This window comes from Protopterus annectens, chromosome 2.part0 (genome assembly GCF_019279795.1).
Source record: "Protopterus annectens isolate FY-2018-M chromosome 2.part0, PAN1.0, whole genome shotgun sequence".
NCBI classification, from domain to species: Eukaryota; Metazoa; Chordata; order Ceratodontiformes; family Protopteridae; genus Protopterus; species Protopterus annectens.
The window spans coordinates 1,790,324,893-1,790,351,826 of NC_056728.1; the positions used below are offsets into that span (position 1 = coordinate 1,790,324,893).

General features: G+C 43.0%; 1 protein-coding gene across 1 annotated transcript in view; it reads left to right on the forward strand.

Annotated features, from left to right (window-relative positions):
- RCC2 (regulator of chromosome condensation 2) overlaps positions 1 to 26,446 on the forward strand; it is a 1,536,688-nt gene extending 1,510,242 nt beyond the window's left edge. Inside the window, exon 17 of the mRNA XM_044061821.1 lies at positions 25,114 to 26,446. Within this exon, the coding sequence (XP_043917756.1) occupies positions 25,114 to 25,218 (105 nt within the window). The 3' untranslated portion in view covers positions 25,219 to 26,446. The remainder of the gene's footprint in view (positions 1 to 25,113) is intronic.
- Positions 26,447 to 26,934: the final 488 nt, after the last annotated feature.

The window sequence follows — 26,934 nt, forward strand, 5'->3', positions numbered from 1 at the left end:
CTCCTGTGTTTTCAGTTACCGAAGTCATCAAAAAGCTAAGTACCCCATTGGGGAACATTTTTCTTGCCTCAGCTGATGTCAGAAAAAAATGAAAAAGTTAATTGTTTGTCTTATGGTAAACAAATACCTCATAAGGACTTCCATTCTTACTGCCTTCCTTGCCTGGGCCCAGACCACGACGTCTCGGCCTGTGCTTGCTTTAATAAGCGCGCACACAGGCGCTGGGCAGAATTTGCCGAAGACTTTTTTGGTGAAAATTACGCTTATATCATGCCGTCGGAACAACCGACAGCACATATTTCCAAAAACCGCAAGGACCGGGACCGACATCCTCGGCCCGCGTCATCCACCGATACCACGCCTAAGCCTTCCGCGAGTGCATCGGTCTCTTCGGAGGCGGTAATTCCACCGCTCCAGGCCGACGACACCGCTTTACCGCATACTTCGGTCCCAGAGGTTTCCCCGGTGCCGGTTGTTGATTTTCCTCCCGAAACCGAAGCTCAGGATTTACCTGACATCATACCAGTGGATAAAGTTACTCCTGCACGTGGGGCAGCTAGGCCTCCGGTCTCCATTTCAATCAAGGCCTTCACACGTGCTAAGGCCGCCAGACAGGCTAAGGCCCATCCTCCTAAAACTTTTTCCCAGGGCCCCTCTTCTGATAAACAGATCATGACCCTAGCTGCAGATCTAATCTCTCTAATCAGAGGTTCTCAGTCGCATCCAGACAGAGGTTCTCAGCCTCCTGCAGATAAAAGGCCTAGGACTGAGCAGACAGATACCCTCTCTTCGGATGAAGCCTCTAGGGATTCAGAGCATTCAGATACCCAGGAAGAATCCTTCCAGGCCTACGAGGACTCTGCTGAGGAATCAATTCCTTCTGCCTCTCCTCCAGAGGATATTTCTTTCGGAGAAGTTCTCCACTCTGAGAGAACATTTTCAGTGGCAGGGTCAGGAATTTTCTGACTCCAGGAAAAGGCTACGTACCTTCCTTAAGTTACCCCAGCACAGACCATTAGCCATCCCTCCAGTGTTGGATGTCTTGGATGATGTATACTCAGACTCCAGTGCTTCCCCTGATTCTCTCCCTCCTGCTCCTGTCAAGCCAGACAGATATTACAGGGTTCCTGAAACGCATAAGCATCTCTTTAAGGCCCACTCTGTGGATCTAGAAACTATTTCTCAGGGGCCCAAAGGAGTGGCTACTTCCTCGGCCAAAAACCCTTTGCCCGCAGACAGGGAATCAAGGTCCCTGGAGAGATGGGGCAAAAAAGTTTATACCTCTTCCACCCTTGCCATGAGGTCACTTAACTGTCTTTTTCATATGTTTCAGTACCAGGATTACTTAATGGATGATTTGCAGAAAAAGTTAGCCTCTCCTGAGCCTATAGATAGAAAGGCATTGCAGGATTTGGTTCATAACACTCAGCAGGTTAGCAATCATTTTCTTCAGTGTGGTTATGATGCATTGGAAGCTTCATGTAGGGCAGCTATGACAGCGTCCGTTGTACATAGACATGCTTGGCTGAAAGAACAGCCACTGCCAGACCATGTTAAAGTTAAGCTCCTAGATGCACCTCTGGAAAAACAGAAGCTTTTTGGTGCTAATGTACAGGATGTGTTGAAGTCTATTGAGGAAAAGGCTAAATCAGTACAGACAGTCAAGGATTTCCTCCAGGTTCAGCCACCCAGATTCAGCAGGAATTGGCCTTCAAAGAATTGGTCCTTTCCAGACACTGACAAGTTTCAAAGGGGAAAAAACAGGCGTGCTCGAGGTAGAGGGCAATACCGAGGCTCCTACAGGGGCCGCCAATGGCAACCACCAAATCAGAGAAGTGGCGCAGGGAGTTCATCTGCACCACAGGGACAATCACAATGACTTGACTTTCACTCTGCTGACCAAGGCTCAAAGCGAAGCACCTCTAGGCGGAAAATTATCCTTATTCTCAAAGAACTGGCACATTTTAACCAAGGACAAATGGATTCTGGACATAGACGACAAAGGTTACAGGTTCCACTTCCATACCTTACCAACGAGACAAGGCATGCCAAATCTGCCACAAAATCAAAGGGCAGAGGCACTCATACAAGTTTCAAAGCTGTTACAAATAAAAGCAATAGAAAAGGTTCCTCCTCAGGAACAAGGCCAGGGATTCTATTCAAGACTGTTCCTTGTTCCAAGAAAAGAAAAGCAATGGAGATCTATACTGGACCTGTCCGCTCTAAACACTTTTCTTATTGTGCCAAAATTCAAAATGCTGACTTTACAGCAACTCCTTCCCATGCTGGGCAAGGGGTCTTGGCTGGTTACTCTGGACCTCAAGGAGGCATACCTGCATGTCCCAATCAGACACAGTTGCAGAAGATTCCTCAGATTTCTTGTAGGGTCAGAGCATTATCAATTCTCAGCATTGCCGTTTGGCTTATCTACTGCGCCCAGAGTATTCACGAAATGCCTGGCATCAGTAGTTGCACATTGCAGGCTCCAGGGGATTCAAATATACCCTTACCTGGACGACTGCCTTATACAAGCAGACAGCAAGCAAACTTTGATAAGAAACTTGGACTATGTCATTCAACTACTACAGGCTTTGGGATACACAGTGAACATTCAAAAATCAAGACTACTGCCATCCCAACAGATTATTTTTCTAGGAGCCAAATTGGACACACAATCACAAATGGCTTTCCTCACAGAGGAGAAACAAGAACATTTACCAGATTACTTCAAAAGCCTAGCAAAGCTCACCCAGCTGACCGCAAGGAAAATCCTGCAGGCCCTGGGGTTCATGGCATCTTGCATTCTTCTGGTACCTCTGGCAAGACTACACATGAGAAAGCTACAATGGTACCTAAAAAGCTTATGGTCTCAACTCAGCCACAATCTAGAAGACGTAATACCACTCATTCCGTGCCTGCAAAGGGAATTTTTCATGGTGGGCTCAAGCAAGTCATTTAAACAAAGGCATGTCTTTCAACAAACCTCTAGCAAGTCAAACCATTACAACAGACGCCTCAGATCATGGATGGGGGGCGCACATGGAGGGCAGATGCATTCAAGGGCAATGGACTCCCAGGGAAATGCATCTGCACATAAATCAAAAAGAGATGTTGGCAGGGATACATGCAATCGAGGCCTTCGGGAAATCCCTTCAACAAGGTCATCTGCTAATAAGGACAGACAAACACCACTGTCATGTGGTATATAAACAAGCAGGGAGGCACTCGCTCTTACCCCCTCTGCAGACTAACAATGACTCTTTGGGAAAAGTCCCTGAATCTGAACATCCACCTGCAATCCCAGTTTGTTCCAGGCAAGGACAATGTTCTGGCGGACAGGCTGAGCAGAAATTTCTTGGATCCGCACGAATGGATGCTGCATCCACACATTTTCTCACAAATAACAAGTGCATGGGGAAGACCGGACATAGATCTCTTTGCTTCTCACCTCAATCATCACCTGGAGAAGTTCTGTTCAAGGACGCACCATCCTCTAGCCTGGAGAACAGATGCTCTCTCCTTCAGCTGGAATTCCCTAACAATTTATGCATTCCCTCCTCTACCATTACTGACCAAGGTGTTGCTGAAGATCAAAGCAGAGCAACCAAAAGGAATTTTGATAGCTCCAGACTGGCCAAGGTAGCACTGGTATCCATTGCTACTGAGCATAACTCACACCAAACCGTGGCCCTTGCCTCAATGGCCTCTGCTTCTAACTCAGCACAATTACAGGACTGTTCATCAAAACCTGCAAACATTGCAGCTGACAGCTTGGAGGGTTCCATGACTTTCACCCATATCTCTCTTTCCGAAAAAGTACAAGAAATCTTACTGGAAGCGCGCAGACCTTCCACCAGAAAAACCTATTCAGCCAAGTGGAAGAGATTCATCATCTGGAATGCCAACAAGGGTTAGGATGCATCAGTAATGAGCATACCACAGATATTAGAATACTTGGCAGAAATGTTTCATAGTGGCCTCTCATATTCTTCCATAAAAATTCACGCTTCAGCAATCTCAGCAAAATACAACTGTGACCCACCTGTGTTTTCGCATCCCTTGCTAAGACAGTTTCTAAGAGGGATAAAGAATATCAAACCTCCCAGAAAACCACCAGTACCTGCATGGGACCTCAGCTTAGTCTTGGAAAAATTAACTCTTCCTCCTTTTGAACCAGCATCTTCAGAAATGCAATTTCTCTCCTGGAAAACAGTTTTCCTGTCGGCAGTCACCTCAGCAAGAAGAGTCTCGGAGATACAGGCCCTCATGGCAGTACCCCCCTTTCTCATTTTTCATCAGGACAGAGTTTCTCTAAGAACCAATCCTTCATTCATGCCAAAAGTGATATCCAGGGTGTCTCTAAATCAAGCAATTCACCTGCCTACTTTCTTTCCAAATCCTCAAAATAGGGGGGAAAAGCTGCTGCACACTTTGGACATACACAGACAATTACGCTACTACTTGGACAGAACAAAGACCACCATGAAGTCTGATAAACTATTTGTAGCCTATGCTGCTGGAGTGCAAGGAAAGGCAATCTCCAAACAAACAATTTCAAAATGGATTGGACACTGCATCAGATTCTGTTACTCTTTCCATGGAAAAGGTGTGCCAGCCAATATTAGGCCACACTCCACCAGAGCTATAGCCACATCCACAGCCTTTCTAAGAGGAGTGGCTACAAAGGACATTCTAGAGGCTGCTACATGGAGCTCCGTGCATACATTTACCAAACACTACAACCTGCCTTTATACTCCAGATCCCGAGCAGGCTTTGCTTCGGCAGTCCTGCAGGGCATTTTAGCTACACCATCCCTTTCTTAGATCCTACCACCCCCAGCTTGGCTATGGTATTCAACCCATATGTCAGGACTGCAGTTGCATTCTTGAAGGACATAGTACAGTTTTGTACCTACCATAAATGTAGATGTCCGATAGATATGCAACTGCAGTCAGGTTTTCCCTCCCTCCTACCCCTCTGTAATTCTCTTTTTTAGGGTCCACTTCTCCTTTTCAAATTAGCGGGGGATATCTGTTATGGTGTATCTGTTTATTACTGATGTCCTTCAAGGATGCATCTGCAGTCCTAACAAATGGGTTGTCCTGCCTCAGGCAGCCCTTCGGTCGGCCGGATTCCAAAGTCTGGGTCTGGCCTCGGCTGATGTCGCACTTCACCCGACGTCACTGTTACTGTCAATTGGGTATAAAGGCATCAGCCGACGCCATTTTCCTCCGTCTTTCTTGCCTTGGAATCCGGCCGACCAAAGGGCTGCCTGAGGCAGGACAACCCATATGTCAGGACTGCAGTTGCATATCTATCAGACATCTACATTTATGGTAGGTACAAAACTGTACTTTTTCCTCACTCCTTCCTAGTAGATCAGTGGCCATGGATATGTGCTTCCCAACTCTGTGTGGCCAGTCTGGTTGAGATGGTTATTCTGAGGCATTGTATCAATTGCCTCATGTACACTGACAGCCCACTTATTCTGAATAAAATGGATAGTGTATGCGAGAGGTCTAAATACACGAACACTAGAGACAAGACTCTCTCATGCACCCAAAACTAATCCTGTAGAGGTAGTCAGTGACACTGCTGCACAGGGTAAAGACCCTACACACAAAACTACTTATGCTGAGGTACTTAAAGGTCACCTTCCTAAAACACTAAGACCTCCTGCACAATGCAGTCAAAGAAAGGGTCCTCAGCCATCACGTAAACACTCTGTTGAAACACTACCCTGCAGCTACAAATAGTAACAATGTATTCAGTGTCTCCACTGCTAAGCTCTTAAGCCAAACCATCACACAGCCAAATTTATTTATTTTTATTTTATTTTACATTTGTTGTCCGGGATAGTCCGACTGGATGCATGTCCATTTTCAGCGGAGGCCCGGGGAGAAAAGCTCCAAGGGTAAGCAGATACAGCATTACATAATACCAGCATTACATATTACAAACAGACTATTTCCTGATCATTATTGATTCTACATTGAGGCACACCACTTTCCTCATCAGACTGAGCTAGGGGAGAGTTACAGTTAGCTTCCATTCCAGGGCTAGGATCCATCAATTCTCACAGGCACTAGGGTCATTGAACCACAGGTACCAGTATGAGACTGGCATAGTCCCATGTGTGTTAATGACCTGAGCCATACCTCCCTTGACTATATGAAGCAAAACGTAATCAAGCTTGCTGATTGTGTCTCAGACAGGTATAAGCTTAGCCCTGATCAGCATACTACCTTCTTCAAGGATGATGCCACATTACCAACGGAAACTGATTGAATTTAACAATTGGCTTAGCTTCTGGTGTCATTCCATGGGGGATACAATGTTTGGTGGCCTGGGAGAACATGGTTGAAAGCTGCTTTGCCAGGGATGGTATGCACTTATCCCCTTGACCTTTTATCCCCCACAGTGCCTTTTTAGGCAATGCCAAACTGATATTCCTTCATAGGGTCATTTAAGTCAGTAAGTTTATCTGAAGGTGAAACTGCTCAGTGCTTAGATGTCTTAACAAGAAACTCCTTTCCCTGCAAGCCTTCCTCTCCCTGGAGAGCATAAACATCTGTGTAGTAACAGAGCCATGGTTTAAAGCTGCCGATAGTATCCCAGAAAATGCAACGTTATAATGCCTTTCACACCTTAAGACGAGCTACTGCACAGAAGGGAACTAAAGGTGGAGATGTGTCCATCTAGATTAAGATTAGTCTCGCATCCAAACTAGTTAATGTATGGCCCACTGGAACTCGTACATGTGCAGCTCACCATAAACAAGGTGTCGCACCATATCCTTGAAACATATGCCCCCCCCATGTCCTAGGAAACCTATACTGCATATCTCTGTGTACTAGAATCCCTCATCACTCAACCCACTACAGTATTCATGGGGGATCTCCGCTACCCTTCTGTAGATTGGGAATCCTACACCACTTCTAATGCTCAAGCCCAGAGATTCCTAAACTTTAATACCAACATCCTGGAGTAGTTTGTCCATTCTCTTACCCAGGACTACAAGCATCCTTGATCGTGTACTAACAAACATGGGGGGTGGCAATGTTCCTCACCAAAATTAATAAATTCGCTTGTCAGGTCTGACCATAAGGAAGTATTACTTGAAATAAAATTAAATCCAGTGATCCAGTGAAACCAAAAACCTTTAGGAACTATTCCAAGGCTAACTTCTGTACCAAGAAGCACCATGGTTAAATTCCAAGCACCCCGAACACCCCAAACCCAGTAAACACCATAGAATTCACTGAGCTTTTTACAAAATCTCTGTACAGCTGTATTGATAGCTGTACCCATTTTGTACTAAGAGTAAGACGGTCTCAAAAGATGAACCACCCTGGTGGAATAACAGTATCAGTTGTACAACAAAAGAAAAAAAATCTTGTTAAAGCTTTGGGAGAACAAAGCTATACATATTAAAAACCTGCTGACCAATCTCAACAGGCAGCTAACAGGGATAGTAACACTTCAAAGGCTAAATTTGAAGAAAAAGGGCAACCACAAAGCTTTCTATAGCTATATCTCTAACCTCCTAGGAAGTACACAAAGTGCAGAACTTACTGTAAATGGCATCAACCACACTGAACGTGAGGCCATTGCCAACATTCTGGCTGGCAGGTTCAGCTCAAATTTCTCCCCCCACTAGTCCAAAGGAAATAGCACATAACACACGCACCCCAACAGTTACTAGAGAACAGGTCATAATGCACTTTCAAGGCCAAAAACACTGCAACAGTATGTTTAATAAATAGCATAAAACATCACCTCTGGTCCACTTTGAATCACTTTTCAACTGGAGCCTTCAGTCAGGTTTTATGCCCAAGGAATGGCAGATGGCTACAGTCATTCCCCTGTGCAAAGGAGGTCTAACCACTGATCCAGGTAACTACAGGGCTACAAGCCGTACCAGCCTTACATGTAAGGCCATGGATAGAATCATCACTGCCATGATAAATGAGGACATGGGTAGCCTGCAGATGCTGGAACACATCACTGTTCGGCTTTAAAAGTCAGTCATGCCTGTACTTTTGAGTCACCAAAGCATTCATTGGATGAAGGTAAGTCTGTGCACACAGCTCACCTCGACCTGGCCAAGGCTTTTGGTACAATACCGCACTCTGGCGTTATGCACAGGCTCACTAATTTAGTTGTAAATCCTTTTATCACCCGCTGGATAGCCAGCTGGTTCACTGATAAGACCCAGGAGGTCAAAATAGGTGAGGCCACCTCCACCAAAAGGTCAGTCACCAACGGAGTCCCCCAGGGCTTGGTACTGGGCCTGCTCCTTTTTGGCATTTATTTCTCTGAAATAGCAGTAAATTATAGTGTATGGCTAAGTTTGCAGGTGATAGGCTGGGAGTTATCAATTCCTCTGCAGTCACTTGCTTTCTTCAAGAAGGTCAGTCTCTAATAAATGGTGCCAAAGCTTTGGTCTTGAACTCAATGCCAAGAAATGCATAATTGTACCCTTTGGGAAATCAACCACCCTGGCCAATTACCATGTTGATAATACACCCCTAAATGACCCAGTAGTCGGGCATCTGGATATGCATGTAGACAGTAGCCTTACCTTCGACCACCACGTGGCCACAGTTGAGGAAATCCTTTTATGTTGCACAACTTTTAAGTAAGGGCATGGCGTCTAGGTCTAGAGAGGTCATTATCACACTGTACTCCACCATTATCAGGCCAGTCATTGAGTACAGTGCTCCCTTTGATATGTACCTGAGCAAGCATATGCAGCAACTAGAGCAACCTCAAAGGTTCCTTACAAAAAGAATACAATGCATAACCTGTCTTGCACTTAGCATCTTAAAGCCTTTTCCCTCTACTCAGTCTCCTATAGATTGCTGACAGGTGATCTACGCTTGGCTTAAAAAGCATCTGTGAGCCCCAGGCTTATGAATCTCTTGCATATTTAAGTCTGAGCAAAAGAAATTCAAGGTGTAGGGACCTGAATTTTGTCTGACTTAAACAGAGCATGCTGGAGAGACAGATGTGTCCCAGATGTGTACAATGGAACTCTTTTTCCCATCCATGTGAAGCAGAATTTGTCTGTTACCCAGTTTAAGCACAACCTAGACAAATGGATGATGACTAGGAAATTTACACTGGGCCTGGCACCCATGTCTCTTATGGACATAAGTAGCTTGTAAAGGCCTGGCCCTGAAACCCCTGATGTTATGTAGTCCAATCTCGCCTACATTCTTACTCACGGGTTCGGAGCCAAATATCGGCTCTGACTCGGCCATCTTTTATTTTCTAGCACAAAGTCTCTTATTGGCTAGGCTAAACAGGTATCCTGTGTTGCACTGCTCCATAGCCCCAGATTTCGTTTGCCGCTCGTGTAGCTAGGACGTGGTCTTGCTTGGCTGTGGCTAAATACCTCTAAAATTCTATTTTCTCTTCAGAAAATTGTTGCTAGTCCAACAAAAGCTATTTTCATAGCTATTTATTCTGGTTTACTATTTAAATTTTGTTGAAGTATTGTTTGTGAGAGTTGGTATCCCTAACTGTTCCGGTGGGCTAGGCTGGTTTAAATTTGAGGACCTTGTCCTCCTTTTGTGTAGTGTTTTACCTTAAACTTTCCTGGTTTTAGTTTTTCCTGGTTGAGTTGCGTGTTACAGGTTTCAACGAACCGTTTAACTTAGAGGTTCTTTGAGGTTTTTTGTGTGTAGTGATATTTTCCCGCCTTGCTGTTTTTCGGCCTTTACCGTTTTTCGGCTAGTCATCCTTGGTGTTGAGTGTTTAGTTAAGATGTCCAAGGATCAAAAGGAACATAAACCTTCAGGTTTTAAGAAATGTTCCAAATGTAACTACAAGATGTCCATTACGGACGGACATTCCTTATGTGTATTGCCTAGGAGCAATTCATTTGCAATAATCCTGTAGCTTCTGCCACGCCTTCAGTCCGAGGGTGCTACAGGAAAGAAAAAATAAAGTTATATTGAAGGGACTCCTAAAACCTTTGTTTGAGGAGTCTTTAGACTCGTCTATCTCCTCGGAGCCACCGGAGAAAACTTCTAAACTGGACTCTACCTCCTCGGCTCTTCTGTCCTCGGGGCCGCAGGAGGTATCTGTTGTGCTGGAATCGACCTCTGCTCCAATTTTATTGGAACCCATTTGGAGCCAGTCTCCCAGTGTTAGGACATTGTTCTCCTGATAGGAGATCCCAATCCCCCTCTCTGTCCTCCAAATCCTCCAGGCTTTCCGATTTGGATGTCGATAGGGTGGTTCAGAGGCTCCTGCAGTCGCCGGTGTTGGCTAAATTATTTTCGGCTCCGACCCAGTCGGCTCCGGAGCCCATCCCGATGCTTGTGTCGATGGTTCCTCCTCCGAGCACTCCCTTGTCTTCAGAGCCAGAGTGCTCCGCTCCGAGTGATGTTCTTGTGCCTGCTCCGATACCCCTCAAGGGTTTATTGGTGCCGACGTCAGCTCCAACCATGTCGGCTCCGTTCACAGGTTTTGGTACTCTGGTTTCCTCTGTTGGGCCCGAGGGGCATACCTCAGGACATCTTTCGGTTCCAAGCCTCCCCCTTGGTGCTTCGGCTTGGGGAACCCCGGCCCCGATCATGGCCTCGGAGACCGATCGGTCCTCGGATTCGGGGGGACCTGCCTTCAAGGCCATGAGGAGCGCACTGGCCAGATCTTCAGTTACATCACCCAGATCGGTCATTCCGTCCCCTTCCTCCCCGGCGAGAGCTTCTGACGCCCCCTATCAGTAGATGGAGCTCAAAGGTCTGGGGATACCCCCATGAGCGGTCCCCAACTTTCTGAGGGTCCCTCAGAGTCTGTGCCTGAGGAGCCGCCCAGAAAAGTTGTGCAAGAGGAAGCACATAGACTCCCAGGACGAGTCTCACTTCTGATACCAACCTCGAGGAGTCAGAGGGGGGTCCCCCAAGTCGTCCTCTGATTACGTCTTTCTCCGAAATCCTGGAGATATTGAGACAGAGAGGCGACTGGCCGTCCAAAACCCCCTCTGAGGAGGAGTCTGTATTCCTCAAGGCCTTTCAGGCTCAACCCTCCACCTCCTGGGTGTCCCCACCCTTCAACGAACTCCTGGATTTAATTTGTCGAAGGGTGTGGGAGAATCCTGATTCGGTGCAACCTGTGCCCAGAAGGCCCAATAAATTTCTTTCTGCTCCCCCGGGGAAAGGGTTTCTGTCCAAAGGGGTTTCTGTAGATGCCATGGTGGTGGCGGCGGCCACACAGCAGGAAGTAGCAGAGTTTTCTTCCTCCGCCCATCCTCCTAACAAGGAGTCCAGGAGCATGGACCGGTACGGGAAGTGTACCCACTTGTCAGCAACCTTCACCCTGCGGTCGCTGAACTATCTTTGTCATTTTACTCTGCTCCAGAGAGATCTCCTCAAGGAGTTAGGAGATACTCTAGCAAGTAACGGACCTGAGGCGTTAGCGCACACTGTTAATGCCCAAGTGTCTACCCTCAATTCAATTGTCAACTCATCCACGAGGCTCATTTCATATGCAGCTGAGGGGGCGAGTAGAGCAGCTAATTCGGGAGTAGCCCTCAGGAGGCAAGCCTGGATGCATCTGTGTCACTTCGCTGAGGCCTTCAAGTCTTCCTTTACTGACGGCCCCCTTCGATGGGTCCTCACTCTTTGGGACCAAACTGAAAGACACCCTCACCAGATGCAAGCAAGAGGGGAAGACCCCATCTGCCGTAGGGGTCCGTTTTTCCCTTCCCTCTAGGCCTTACCCAAGGCTCAGTGGGGAGGGAAGATGTGGTTCAAAAAATCACAGAAGTCTTTCCCTGCCGCACAAGGCGAGTCCCCCTCCAGAGGCAGAGGAGGGGGAGGTTATTCTGGAAGACACCGCCCCAGGGGCAGAGAGGTCCCCACAACTCGGGAGACCGTGATTCCTTTCACAGTTCCTCTTACCATCGTTCCTGATGTGTTTGCCCGACTGTGCTATTCCGGAGCCAGCCGGGGGCTGCATTTCGTTGTACCCGGTAGCCTGGGAAAGCATCACCCAGGATCGATGGGTGCTACGAATAGTTTCCGGAGGTTATACCATTCCCTTTGTGTCAGATCCCCCTCCAGTCAGAAGAATCCCAGACGTTCCACCCAGTCAAAGGGATCACTCAGCACTAGATGTCTCAAAGCTGCTAAAGAAAGGAGTCATCCAACCTGTCCCCTCAGACCAAATCGGATTAGGGACTTAAGACTCTCTTTAGTGCCGAAAAGAACAGGGGATCTGAGACCCATTCTAGATCTCAGCCGATTAAACCACTACATTCTGAAGTCAAAGTTCCGAATGGTCACCCTTCAGTCCATTTTCCCACTGCTGGGAAAAGAAGTGTGGATGTGCTCCATCGACCTCAAGGATGCTTACTACCATATCAGAATGGACAGGGCATCCAGGAGGCACTTGCGCTTCCGGCTGGGAGCCAGTCATTTTCAGTTTCGTGCCCTGCCCTTTGGTCTCACCAAAGCCCCCAGGGTGTTCACTAAGTGCTTGGCAGTGGTGACAGCTCATCTGAGACGTCAAGAATTCCAAGTGTTTTCCATACCTGGACGACTGGCTCCTCACCGCCCCCACCAGGCATCTTCTAATCTGGGCCAGGGACGCTACCATTACCCTCTGTCAATAACTAGGAATTACCTTGAACTGGGAAAAATCTGCCTTGCTGCCCTTACAGCGTGTCACATTTATAGGCGCAGAGCTAGACACCATCCAAATGCGAGCCTTCCTGCCTCAAGAAAGGATACGAGTGCTGCAGAACAGGTTCATGCATTATTACCCCTCAGGAAAGTGTAAGCGAGGTGGGTGCTTCGGATCCATGGCAGCTACCATTATGTTAGTACCTCTAGCGAGATTACACTTGAGGCTTCTTCAGTGGCTCCTCTTTGCCCAATGGTCCTTTCAGAAACTTCCTCTTTCCCAGCAGATCTTACTCACGGACCGATGCAAGCAGGATCTCCGTTGGTGGCTATGCTCCAACAATCTGGACAAGGGAAAACAGTTTGTCCCTTCGTCACCTGTTGCCGCAGTGACCATGAACGCCTACCAGATGGAGTGGGGGGGGCATTATCTTGGCAGGACAGTCCAAGGCACATGGCAAGATCACGAGGTACATTTGCACATCAGTGTTTTAGAGATGAGAGCGGTGTTATTGGCGTTGCGGGCACTTCAGAGCTCTCTTCCTCTGGGAACGATTGCATTTCACTCGGGCAACGTGTCCGTTGTATGGTACCTAAACAAACAAGGAGGAACCAGATCTTACCTCTTGTGCAGAGAGGCCAAGCGAGTGTGGCAGTGGGCAGTGTCTTCCCAATGGTTTCTAGTGGCAACGCACATTCTGGGGAAGGCCAATGTGATAGCAGACAGGCTGAGCAAGAGATATTCTGATGCCTTACGCGAGTGGTCCCTGAACCTTCTTGTTGCAGAACAGGTTTTCAGCAGGTGGGGTCAGCCTTGCTGCGATCTTTTTGCCAGCCCCCTTAATGCCAAATGCAGCAGCTACTTCACCCTGATCCCCCCACAGGGGGAGTCACCCAGGGACGCTCTAGTACACGGTTGGCCCTCCAGTCTGCTCTATGCTTTTCCCTCCGTTCCCTCTGTTACCAAGAGTGATTCAGAAAGCCATATCCTTGGGAAGCAAGATGATTCTAATTTCCCCACACTGGCCTCACCTAAATTACAAAACATGTTTTTAGCCAGAGCCTATCCTGCACAGTTTGTATATGAAATTAGTCTAGGTGTTTCAAACAACAGAATGACACTTTACAAACCTATTTTATGTCATGGTCTAACACCAAAAGATATATCAAACTCAAGAACAGTTGGACATGACACTTTTGTTATTCCTTTTAATGAAAAATCTCAAGAAATAGTAAGTGTTATTTGATTTTTGGAGCACAGTTATAGAATCTGATACAGAATTAGTGAAAATTTTAGGTAACAAACCTAAGGTCACTTACAGTAGAGGTAGGAATTAAAAAAAACATGTTCGAAAATTGTGTTTATAATGATTTGATAAGGAAAGCTAAGATGAATAGATGTGGTGCTTGTCGTATATGTAGATTTATCAATAATGGACCTTACCTTTCAATCTTCAATTATGAGAAGACCATTAGATGTCCTGGAGTATGTGATTGCAACACGGTCATGGTAGTATATGCAGCTTCATGTACAGCATGTCAAGCATACTATATTGGCAAAGCTAACAGGAAATTGAAAATAAGAATTACTGAACATTTGAGTGATATTCGGAACCAGAGACAGACTAGTGCTCTATACAATCATAGTACTAGTTGTGTCAATTTCAAAAAAATTGTATTTTTTGTGATTGACAGAATATCTTATAACCATACACACAGAGGTGGTGATGTCAAAACATTGTTAGAAGCAAAAGAATGTCTTTGGCAACTCAGGTTAAATGCCAGTAAATGGCCTGGCATTAATGATCAAATATCTATTGCCAGTATTCTTAAGCTCAAATCGTATTTTATTTAGGTTTCAAACACACAATATATAATAAGTAATTGCAGTTTTTTTGCCAAATACTATATATATATATATATATATATATATATATATATATATATATATATATATATATATATATTTTTTTTTTTTTTTGCCAATACAGTTTTTTCAGTTACAATTGTTAGATATATTTTCAATACGCATAATAATAACAATATTTGTACAATTTACAAGAGTACAGTACAGTTTAACAACATTTCTAACATTTTAAACATATACATTTTTAACATACATTTTTATATACATTATAACACAAAACAAATTTTTAAGGTTATTTAATTGTAAATTATATTTAATTTTGATATACTTAATGTATTTAATACAATTAATTTGTTTTATACATTAAATTTATCAATATTTATTACACGTCTATATTATATTTATTCATTATATTTTAATATATTCATATATATTTAAATATTTATTATTATTATATATATATTTATATTCAATTTAAACAACATACCTATTTTACAATATTTTATTATATTTAACAAAATTTTAGTTTAGTTTTAACTGATTGTACATTTGCACATTGTAACATTTACACATATTTATAAGGCTTTACATTAACACATTCAGTTCCACGGAACAGTGGTTGGTTTACAGGTATGAAATTACCTGCTATTTTTAATTTTTACAATTCATTTTTATTCATATTTTAGATTCTTATTGTTACTCTTATCAATTGTGGCATTATTCATACATTATTAAGGGAGTTTTGAACTAATACATATTGGTTTAAGTTCAGGCTGGTTATTTCCCTTTCTGCTTCTCTCTGCTTCACCCTCTGTGGAGAAAAAAGTTTTTAAATTAGATAATTAACTAATTAAGTAATTAAGTTTCTAATACTTAAGGGATGATGGTTTGCTTATTTTTTGTACTCTGATGATGCCCTAGGACTAAAGGGTGAAAGCGCTTAGTGCCTGTTTTCAAGGATTGTACTTTTTGCTTGTTTCGGTCCAGTTTTAAAAATAAAGTACATTTTTCATGTGGATACCAGGATTCAAGGTTTACTGACTTTGGTTACTAGATTCTTACGTACCCTCCCACCTGCCCCCTTCCTGGAGGATTTGGAGACTGGAATTGGCATTTGAGTACCCTTCAGTGGTTGTTTTTTCTTATTCCCCTTGATTGTGTTCTACTGTAGTGGGTTATTGCTATGCATGAGGTGTAATTGTGGATTTGCAGCAAACTAGATCTGGGGCTATGGAGCAGTGCAACATGGGGATACCTGTTTAGCCCAGCCAATAAGAGACTTAGTACTAGAAAATAAAAGTTGGTCGAGTCGGAGCCAATATTCGGCTCAGAACCCGTGAGTAAGCATGTGAGGCGAGATGGACTACATACATCGAATGTTATGTTATGGTGAGTACATAACTTCTTGTTTTGGATGCAAGACCTTTTTCTTTCAAGAAAACTTGGTTAGATTTAGGAAGCCCCCCAGGGGTCATTAGCCTAGCAACATGCTTTGAATCTCTGAATATTAATTTTGTTTCTTTTGTGGAATTTAAAATTGTTCAATCCAATTACCAAAGTAACTTTAGCCAAATGGTTGACTGATTTCCTTTGTCTGTGACAAATTGGTTTGTCTTTGTCAAAACTTTTAATAGCCCATTCAACCAGATCCATGGCAACTGACTTAATCATTATTTTTATCCAGGCCTTCCATGGACGGTATCTGTGTGGTTGCGATTTGAGCTTAATCCTCATCATTATTACTCATTGCAAATTGGATCTGGCTCGAGGGAAAGAGCAGCCTTCAGCTCAACAGTACTCAGGAATATCCTTCCTTAGAGTCCTTCTGGGAATTCGGGTAGCTGGGGACACTGCCCCAGTTGTTGAGGAATGAATGAAAATTTAAAACATCAGATAAAGAAGTTATGTATTCACCATAACCTTCCGTCTGTTGTCCATTTTCATTCTTCAACTCCCTTCCCTCGAGCCCCCTACCATTTTGTTTGTATCTTTTGGAAGAACAAAAAGGTACCAAGGGAACTAATGTGCCTTTGAGCTCCAAGTATTGGTTTCTTAACCTAATACCATTTATACATTTCTGTGAAACTAAGGCTAGCAAACAAGATCTGATGTATGGTAGTGGACTAGAGCTTTATAGGTAAGGGAAGAGCTTGAAAGAGAGCTCAGTATCCATGATCTGTAAAAAGTGGCAGAGTCTGATCTGAGGGTCAGATCCGAACCCAGTTGTTGAAGAATGAAAATGGACAACACAGATGGAATGTTATGGTAAGCAAGTAACTTTTTTTTTTCCAGTCATCCAGACCTCTTAGCTTTTTGGAGGAATATACATATTTTCAGGCCTGATTTATCTTGCAGCAGGGCGAGTCACTCAGCAGTGTGAACATTGGCTCTGTTTTTACTATTGAAGTGACACCTTGACCCTATATGCAAAAATGGGTGATGGGATAGATCCTTATTTTCTGGCTTGATTTACCCCTTCACACAGATTTCTGAACCTCCATCATAACACGTGAGTTTTGAAGTTTATTACACAGAAAAATATACTTCCTGAACTAACGTACTAGTGGTACCAGTATTTTAAAGAATGAGGACATGCACCTTGCTAATTCCTTTTTCATAAGCAAAAATAAATGACCTTGTATGGTAGAAATTTGCACTATAGCTCATTATAGGTTCATAGGTTGGTACTGGGCTATCTGCCCGAAGGCATATATTAGCCCAGCCACGTTGTGCGGTATTCACCGCCCCTTTAGTAGTTCCCTAGACCTTTGTACTAGCAGCTAGTACCCTTGGCCCCTATCTGGTAGTGATGTTGGTGTGATCCCCGGTGTGAACTTTGTTACCCATCCACTCATCAAGGTTCCTCTTGAAGAGTGATAGTGAGGGGCTCTGTCTTATGTAGATCGGGACCCTGTTCCATAGTAAGGGAAGTCTCTGCGAAGGGAATTTATCCCTCTAGCATGTTCTATTCATTGTTGTGTTGAGGTTTATATCCCTAAAGCATGTAGCTTGAGTAGATTTGTGTTTTCTAAGATGGAGCACGTTCAGCAATTCTGGGTTGGACATGGCTCTGTGTTAGACAGAGAGCGCCTCTGAGAAAGCGGTATGCAACAGAGAACAGTCTTAGCTTTTTCAATCGTGCTGCATAGGGCAACTGTTTGAGGCCAGTAATCCTCTTGGTTAGGTACCTTTGTGGTCTCTCTAGCTGCTGGAGATGTCTAGCCAGGTACATTCCAGTTGGTGCATTGTACTCAATAATGGGTCTGATGGAAGAGTAGAGGGGGCACCATTACATCCTTAGATCTTGATGCGAACCCTTTCGTGATCGGATGGGTCACATAGAAGGATTTTCTAACCACTTTGGCAACATGGTTATCAAAGGAAAGCTGACTATCTACTTGGGTCCCTAGATCCCTTATTTCTTCTTCAGATTTCAGGGGATTACCTCCTATGTTGTAGTTTGCGGTTACTCTATTTTTTCCAAAGGGGATTACTATGCATTTTTTTGCATTTAGCTTGAGACCATGGTTATGACACCATGCATCAGTCTCATTTAGGCCCTTCTGGAGGATCTCCATGTCGGCCGGAGACTCTATTATAGCACCCAGTTTGCGGTCGTCCGCAAACTTAGTCAGCCACAGCCCTTCCGTGCTTGCCTGTACTTCTGAGAAGTATATACCAAACAGGAGGGGCCCCAGGACAGAGCCCTGAGGCACATCACTCGTTACTGGTCTGGATTTGGACATAGATCCCGCTACACTTACTTTGTTATAGACTACAGATTTTACACTATTTCTTTTATTTACTTATTTTCCATAATTTTTGTTGCACTGTTTTTTAAATGCATTTTAGCAGTAGTCCACATTTCTGCAGGAAGAGTTGTGTGCTATTTGATATGCTAATTAGATTTACTTTTTTTTTTTTTGCTGAGTGTACTCTTGTCTGCAGGTTGATGAGTTATGAAACCATCTGATTTTTCTGTTAAGGAACTGCAGCAATTTTTGGAGTGGGAGGAGCTCTCTTGATAGGTGCAAAATACAGCTTCCTGTTAGTAATGTGAGGCACAGTAGCACAGTGATCTTCCAGAAATGATTACACATACCATTTAGAAGTAGATGGGTTATAGTATGTCCTTTTTTTTTACTGCCCATATATAATGGTTGAAGTGTAAATTAAGAAGGACAAAGCTATTTCTTGCAATTCAGCACTACTGAGATTTGTGCTGACTTTCATCCCAAGTCCAGTGATTCCAGCTTCTTAACAGTCCTTTCTCCCTCAGTCTGCTTATATTTGAAGGGTCAGTGCCATGTGGCTGAGAGAGTCTGTGGGTATTCACTAGTAGTAGATAAGCGGCTGCCTGATGTGAGGGACTGTAGCTTATGCACAAGCTTCCAGACAAATTCTGAATGCTGAGTAAACTAAACCAAGCCTTGACATTCATCAGGAAGGGTACTGTTAGTAGGTCTGAAAGTAAGAGCACCTATTTTGCATATGCATTCACTTCTGTACAGAAACTGTGCTAATAGGAATGGGTTAGTTTTCCAACCTTCCATTCATCACTCCCAACAACTTTTGAGTATAGCTCAGACTGCACAGCTAAAACGTCCTCTAGGGAAGATTTGTATCAATCTTGCACTTTCATTTTCTATCCCACGAAGTAAAAAAATGAACTCTGAAAGAGTGAAAGCATCATATTATAGGAGTAGATGTGTAAAAGCTTGCAGGTTAAAAACAACTAGACCCTAAAGTTAACATTTCACACAAGTCTAGCATCTGCAATGCTGGATTTGGCTCTTCAGTTTACTGCAGCACTGTTATCTTAGTTTTGTGCAGAGGTACTAGTGCTATATAAACTGCATCTCCCTCCTTCCTTCGAACTGTTTTTCTGACTTTAATATACTGAATATTGTTTGAAACTCACTGTAGTCACTCGTAGACCCATTGCCTTTGCTTTTATTGTAAGATCTTAAAATTTTTATGAGCCCAGTCATGGAAATTCTGTAGGAAAATAACTGGATGGCGGCTACCAATCAGGCAGTGGTACATGTACATTTTATTTATTTGACGTTTGTTAATCGGGTTGGTCCAACTGAGCCAGTGGCCCATTTTCAGTGGAGACCCAAAGAGAAAAGCTCCAGAGATTTTACAGACACAAAGAACAAATTTTAACATGATCAACAATTAAAAACATTGTTCAGATACCAGTATGAATAAACTGGGAAGAGTACAGCGGCAATATACCAAGGGCATCCATGGATGTGAAAATCTAAGTTATTATGAAAGACTAAAATATCTGAACTTGTACAGTGTCTCTTGCAGATATTTAAGAGGAGATCATATTCCGGTATATAGGGCATTTAGGGACATCTACCTCTGGGAATGTTTGGGGTTATCAAAACATACTAGAGAATTATCAGATAACCTATGTAGAAGATTCTATAGGAATGAGAAGTGTACTAATTGGTTCTCTGACAGAGTAGCTGTTGCTTGGAACAGACTACCAAATTACATTAAAGCAAGTACTAGTGTAGATAAATAAGAACAGCCTGGACATTTATTATGGGAACAAGTGTTTTGGCATATTGGCAAGCTAGAAGGGCTTTAATGCCAGTGCATGAAACATTTGTATGTATGTAATTGAGATGTACAGAAAAAATGTGAACAAGATGAAATGCATATAGCCAATTTTTTTTTATCAGACAGGTAAAAAATGGAAATGAAAACGTACCTCAAAAGCAAGAGCGTTGACATAGAGCCTAGGTATGAGATACGTCTACTCCAATGTAATTGCTTAGCTGAGTGTAGTTTATTACTGGCTTGGGGGGGATGAAGAGGTGTAATGAGTTAGGTAGGGTCATAACAGGGACAAGACTGTATGCTAAGTAAATGTAGTCTAAACTCTTTTTGAAGTGCTTATGGTGGGCAATGGTTCTTATATGTGAGGGGAGTTTGTTCCATGCTTGGGCTACACTGCATTTGTAAAGTAGTTTCCAAAAGATTTGTTGGGTTTATAAATGTCAGAGTTGTTGATTTGATGTACGGAGAGTGCGGTTTTGGGTATAATAGGAAACCGGGGAGGAGAGAGAGGCAGGATGTAGGTTTGTATAGAACAGTGTGTATGATTTGAAATTGAGACATTTGGAGTTGTTGGGGGAATTGTAGCCGTTTAAGAGTTGTGCCAGGCAGTGCTGTGTGGAGAGTTAGTGGCAAATCTGGCTACTTTATGGTAAGTTTGTTGGAGTTTGGAAAGATATGTAGAGTGAATGGAGGTGAGACTAGGGGCTGCATAGAGAAGGGAGGAGAGACTGAGCTACGGAGAGTCTAGCTTCTGAGTTAAGAATTTTCTTATTTCACTAAAGTAGGCCAAGTTTTTGGTGTTTTTTTTTATATTTTGCTGTATATGGAGATTAAATTTAAGTTGATAATTGTGCCTAGGAGCTTAGTGTTTGGTTCGGCTAGGATGGGAGTCTTGTTTAGGGATGTGATGACAAAAGAGGATTTATGGTGAGAGAGAGATCGAGGAAAGAATAGTAGGAGTTTAGTTTTTTTTATTTAAGATGAGCTGATTTTTGGTGAGTCACATTTCAATGGACAGGAAAGGTTTTTGGGTTTGTTTGTGGAGGCCAGAAAAGTTGTCAGAGAAGTGTAGAATCGGTGTATTGAATGAGAGAGGCCTGTTTACAGGAAGTATGGAGGTCATTTATGAAGATATTGAACAGAAGGGGGCCTAGGATGGATCCTTTGGGGACACCAGATTTTATGGGTAGAAAGGAGCAGGAAGATTGACATCTGACAGATTGCTGCCTGTTGGAAAGATAGCTGGTAAACTAGGAGAGAGCAGAAGTGCAGCAACTTAGATCTTTGAGTTTAGAGAGGGGAAGCGGTGGGAAACTGTCAAAAGCTTTGGAGAGGTCAAGGAAAAGACAGGATAACAAGTTTGTTGTCTCTGGCTTCTGCTACTGTGTGGGTAAAAGCCAACAGTGCAATAGAAGTACTGTGGTTTGGTCTGAATCCATGTTGGGTGTGAGTCAGTAGGTTTTCTTGAAGGAGAAAATAAAGTAGTTTAGTATGGATGCACTTTTCAAGTAATTTTGATAGAGGGGAAAGTATGGCTATGGGTCAGTAGAATTTCTGCCTTTATCCAGTTGGATGTTGTAAAAGGCTTTCCAGAAGTCTGGGACGGTGGCTTCCTCACTGGATCTATTTATGAGCAGGGATACACAGGGTAGGCAATGGATTCTGCAGCAAGTTTGAGAAAGACAGGTGGTAGGTGATCTGCAGAGGGAGAACAAGGTTTACGTTTAAGCAGGAGAGATTTAATATAGGCTGTGGAGATGGGTTTCAGCGAGAAGAGGGTGGTGGTTGTTGAAGTAGGGGTGGTTGGAGAAAGGATAGAGTTGTGATTTGTGTTAGTTTTTGTATGGTATTAATGACGTAATTGTTGAGCAGGGTACTAGTTTCCAGTGGGGTATTAGGAAATGGGGAGGGAGTGGATGGGTTGCCAGGATGGAGAATCTTGTTTAGGGTGGCCCAGAATTTTTGTGCGTTAGATATTTGGCCAAATTGAGGTGAGCTGTAGAAGGATTTTTTATCCTTGCTGACTAGTTTTTTTTTGGTGAGGTTACGTAGTTCTCTGTAGTTTTGGAGGAGGGCATGAGTATTGGTTTTAGCTCAGGCTTTCCAAGCACCATCTCTTTTGTGCACAATAGCCCGGGTTTCTTTGGAGAGCCAGGGGGCATAATTGGCTTTAGTTCTGATTTTCTTGGTAGGGGCTAGGGAGTTGAGAATATCTAGGAACATTTTTATTAAATGTGAGAGCAGCATCATTAAGGGGGAGTTGCTGGAGGAAGGACCAGTTAATGGTGGCCAGAGTGGAGTTAAATGAGTTGGCATTAAAGTTAGTGAGTTTACGACATTCTCGGTAGGAGTGAGATTTGAGTGATTGGGAAGAGTATCTTTGGATATAGGTGGGAGGAGTGAGATTTGAGTGATTGGGAAGAGTATCTTTGGATATAGGTGGGAGGATGATCACTTAGGCTGTTGGGTAGGGTGCAGTGGGTGTGGTAGAGATGTGGGGTGTTTGTAAGGATCCAGCCTAGTATAGGATTTAGTAGATGAGGTTTTGTGCATGCCTGTGGGGGATGTAATAAGTTGGAGGAACCCGTGCAAGTTAATGCAGAGTTGTGGGGAGTCTGATAGTTTTGACCAGTCAGTATTGACATCCCCGAGGATGACTGTTTCATAGTCTGTTTTGGGACAGCCAGGGCAGAATAGGCTCGAGGGTGGGAATATTATTCCCTGGAGGAATATGTATGGAGGCATTGGTGAATTTTTTGGGGGGATTTAGGTGGCATTTGAGAATAAGTAGTTCAGCTGGGTGGAAATTGGGAATTGAGATGCTTATAGATGAGAGGTTAAGATTGTTAGAGTAGAGAATGGCGACACCACCACCTTTGTTTGGGAGTCTGTTACAGTAGATGATACAGCCAGGTGGTAGTATTTCATTGTTAGTGATGTGGTGTTTGAGCCAGGTCTCTGATAAGGTTAAGATATCGGAGGAGGTATGGGCAATCCAGGCTTGAAGATGAGTGGTCTTGTTAACGAGGCTTTGAATATTTACAGAGGAGATCGCTAGGTGCTTGGGATGACCGTTGGAAGGGCTAGTAGGATGGGGGATATGGTGGGTGACAGGGTGGTAAGAGTTTTGAGTGGTGTTGGGACAAGTGGTAAGTGGGCCTGGGTTGGGGTGAAGGTCTCCTGATAGCAGGGTGCTAGTGGATGTGTTGCAAGAAGTTTGCAGGGAATAGACTATAGAGATTTAGTTTGTGTTTTGGTGAAAGAGGTGTACTGATGAGTATTATGTTTATAGAAGCAGATGTAGACAGATGGGGAAACTGTAAATGAATGGATTGTAGGAATTGGGTTATCGGTAGTGAGTGAGAGAGGTTGGTGTGGTATGAAGTTGAGAGTGCGAAGGGCTAGAAGTGGGATGGTTATGTAGAGATAGTGCATTGTGTGGAAGTGGAGGTTAGGAGTTAGGAAGCGGTAGTAAGGAGAATGTTGGGAAGTAGAGTTAAGTATGTGGTAGTGCCAGGTGAAATAGTTTTTAGGTTTGCAGGAAGTAAGTGGTTCTATGTTTGTGGGAGTGGCTGTGGAGAGGAAGTGGAAAATGATTGGTTTGGAGTTGGGGGAGAGGAATGTCTGAGTTATAAATTAAAGGAGAATGGGGATGGGTGGGAATAGGGGGTAGGGGAGAGAAGTGAGCCCGAGCTTAGTTGGTCTACACCAGGAAAAGGTGAACACCACAGAAAATCTAACAAGCAAGTAAGAGATGGTAGGGAAAGTAGGAGAGGAAAAGAAAAACAAGTTTAGCTGGCTCAGGGAAGAAAAGGTAAGGGGGAAAAGTGGGTTTGGCTGGAAGTGAAGTGCCAAGATGGACAAGGAGGCAAACAGCAGGCAGGAAACTATTGGTAGTACATAAGGGTAGTGAGCAAGAAAATGCAGGGTAGGGGTGACCGATAGGTAGAAGTAAAGAGTGGTAGAGCAGATGTCATCTTGGCAGATGTTTATCAAGTTTGGCCTAATGCTTGCCAGAGCAGGTTCATACTGTTAACTATAACATCACAGCTTTGGAGATTTCTTTGATAAAGGTGAGTTCTTTCTCCCCATAATTGCCTTTTTTCTGCATGATCTTTATTCTAGCATTCATCTTCATAATCTACCTGTACTTGCCTAGTTCTCAATGTACCAGCTTTCCATTTTCCCTAAATGTATAAAATTAATTCTCGTAATTACTTAATAAATTTGAATTTCTTTAACACATCAGCATCTTCAGTGCTAGGCAGAGCACTTAGTTGCGCCTTGCCAACAGCTATGCAGGCAGCTGGACTTTTGTAGCATGCCTGCTGTGCTGAGTGCATATGAAGCTGCTTTCAGCAAGATTAAACACATATGCTGCTGACTGCATTTAGTGACATGGCTTGCTCGATGCCTTAACATAATTTAACTGAGCAGCTAAAGATCATCATAGGAGGTTTACTAGGCTATTGGCCCTGAGGCCCTTATAAGCCTAGCCAAGAGTTTAGCCCACTACTCCATTTCTTGCTCTTTTACTTCTGAAATTCTTGCTGCTGTTGAGGCATTTTACATCTCATTAACAAGATTGTGTTCTTTTCTACCAGGGATAGAGCTCACAACCATCCCAGACATAGGCAGTCATCACTAAATGCAGTCTTGGGTATTGGCTAGGATTTTTATAGTATTACATTGGGATGAAACGGCTAGGCTTAAAATGACTTCTGAGTCAATACCTAATAATCTCCAGTGATCCTTTGAAGTGGTTGGGAGCTGAAGCTAAAATATGTAACCTCCTGTAGACCTTCAGTGCTATGCAAGTGCCGTCACTGTCTGTCTTTAGCAAAACATTTTTCCATGGGATCTTAAAACCTCCATTGTACTACCAAAATCTTATGAAAACACATTTTAAGTAGTATTGGGTGGTAAGCCATGATCAGAACATTACAGTCGGTAAATATTAAGTTGCTGAAAATTCACCATTGCTGCTGCTTATCAAGTGTTAAGTTATGGTATAAATTCTTTTATTTTGATAGGTTACTATGGGTTATTCCCACACCTTGACAATTGCTCGGGATAACGAAAACCAGGAAAATGAGAAGATAAAGAAACTATCTGAGTACAGCCCTCGCACAATCTAATTGTTTAGAGAGGTTTTGAAACACCTGGACTCTACACGGCAGCTGATAAATTTACAGTGTACTAAGAGTATGGTTGGACTGTAGATCCGAAGACAACTGACTGAGTTTTTTAAGCAGTTATGTTTCATGCGTCTCTTTATTTGGAGTCAAAATTGGATAGCAGATTTGTATTGTGATAGCTTGTCAAACAACTTTAAGCCTAAAGCAGACTGATCTGCTTAGAAAATGTTGTAGGACTGTCCAGCATTCTAAGTGCTTTCACCCTGTTTGCATTTTAACTTCGATATTTTCTGTGTGAAGGAATTGAAGGTCACATTGAAGCTTTATTTGAAATGCATTTTACCATGTTAAGTTTAACTGAAAATCTGCTAATTATATGGGGCTTTCTCTGTTAGAGTTAAAAGCAGATTGAACTTGTTTTTAATGAGATGCATATCATGTTAGATTTTGTTTAATGAGACACACTGTCTTAAGATCCTCAGGTTTAAGCCATGTAAATGTTCAAGGTCAACAGCCACATATTACACCAAGTACATTCAGTTCAAATATGTTATGTTGGCTGACTTATAGACCACGTAAATGCAGCGCAATCCCCTCAACACAGAGTGCTGTGTTTTATGGCTGGTAACTATTCCTTTATGTATTTTTCAGAGTCTGCAGATCATTTTGGGTTGTAGTGGTCAGTGTATCACCAGGGATAACTATAAATATCATAAATGTTAAGTAATTGCTCTAAACATGTCCTGTTTTGCTTTATGGATTACAATTTAGGTGCCTTTTTGCCATGCCTTTTCTAGGTTTTAAGTGGCAACATCACTGGTTTTGTAAACTAATGTACATGTGTGTCTGTTCATATGTCTGTACACACTTCTGAATATGTTGTGAGCTTTTTTAACATTACCTGCATTTTATGGGGTAATTCAGAAACCTGTGAATGGAATACTTTGCTGTTATTGTGATACCTGCAACAGCTGTCATTTCTAATTCTCTATACATATGTATAGTCCAGTTCTGCCTGGGGGAGAGGAATATTTGTGTTTTAAAGCATGTCTTAATAGCTAGAGTTAAGGCAAAAATGCCTACAAAGCTACAAAACCTCATGGTTGGGCAGAGATTTTTTTTTTGTGCTGTCAGGTGGTGCACACACGAAGCCAGCATCAACTCCTTATGCTGTTACATTCCATTTCTTTGCATTTTTAAAGGAATTTAATAAATGCAGTACTTTTTATGCTTTTGTTTCTCATATTTGAACTTTTGATTAATAGATTTGGCTTTAGTCAAGAATGTTTAAAAGATTTGCAAGACCTGCCTTAGCAGTACAACACCTTTGCAAGTCTAATGGACTGCCAAATCCTAGGCATCTGATTTTTGTAATAAAACGGGATTTTTTTGCATTGAAAATGACCATTTGAGTACCAAGGTTACCACATTTCTGATACTTTTTTATAATGTAGCAGTTTTAGAAGCTAAATGTTAGTTGTAAGGTGCAGCGTTAAGCAGATTTTCACTTCCAACTAAGAAATCGACAACTTTTAATTTGCAGTTTTGACAGTTTGAAAGATCAGAAGCAACCATTTCATGATTAAGCAAAAGCAGATCTTCACAAGTAGATGAAAGCTGCTTCACTGAGAATGGCCCGAGTCTCAGCACATCATATGTTCAGATGTACAGACAGATTTTTTTACTCAGATTTGGTAGCTGTGGAGTTAAGTTTCT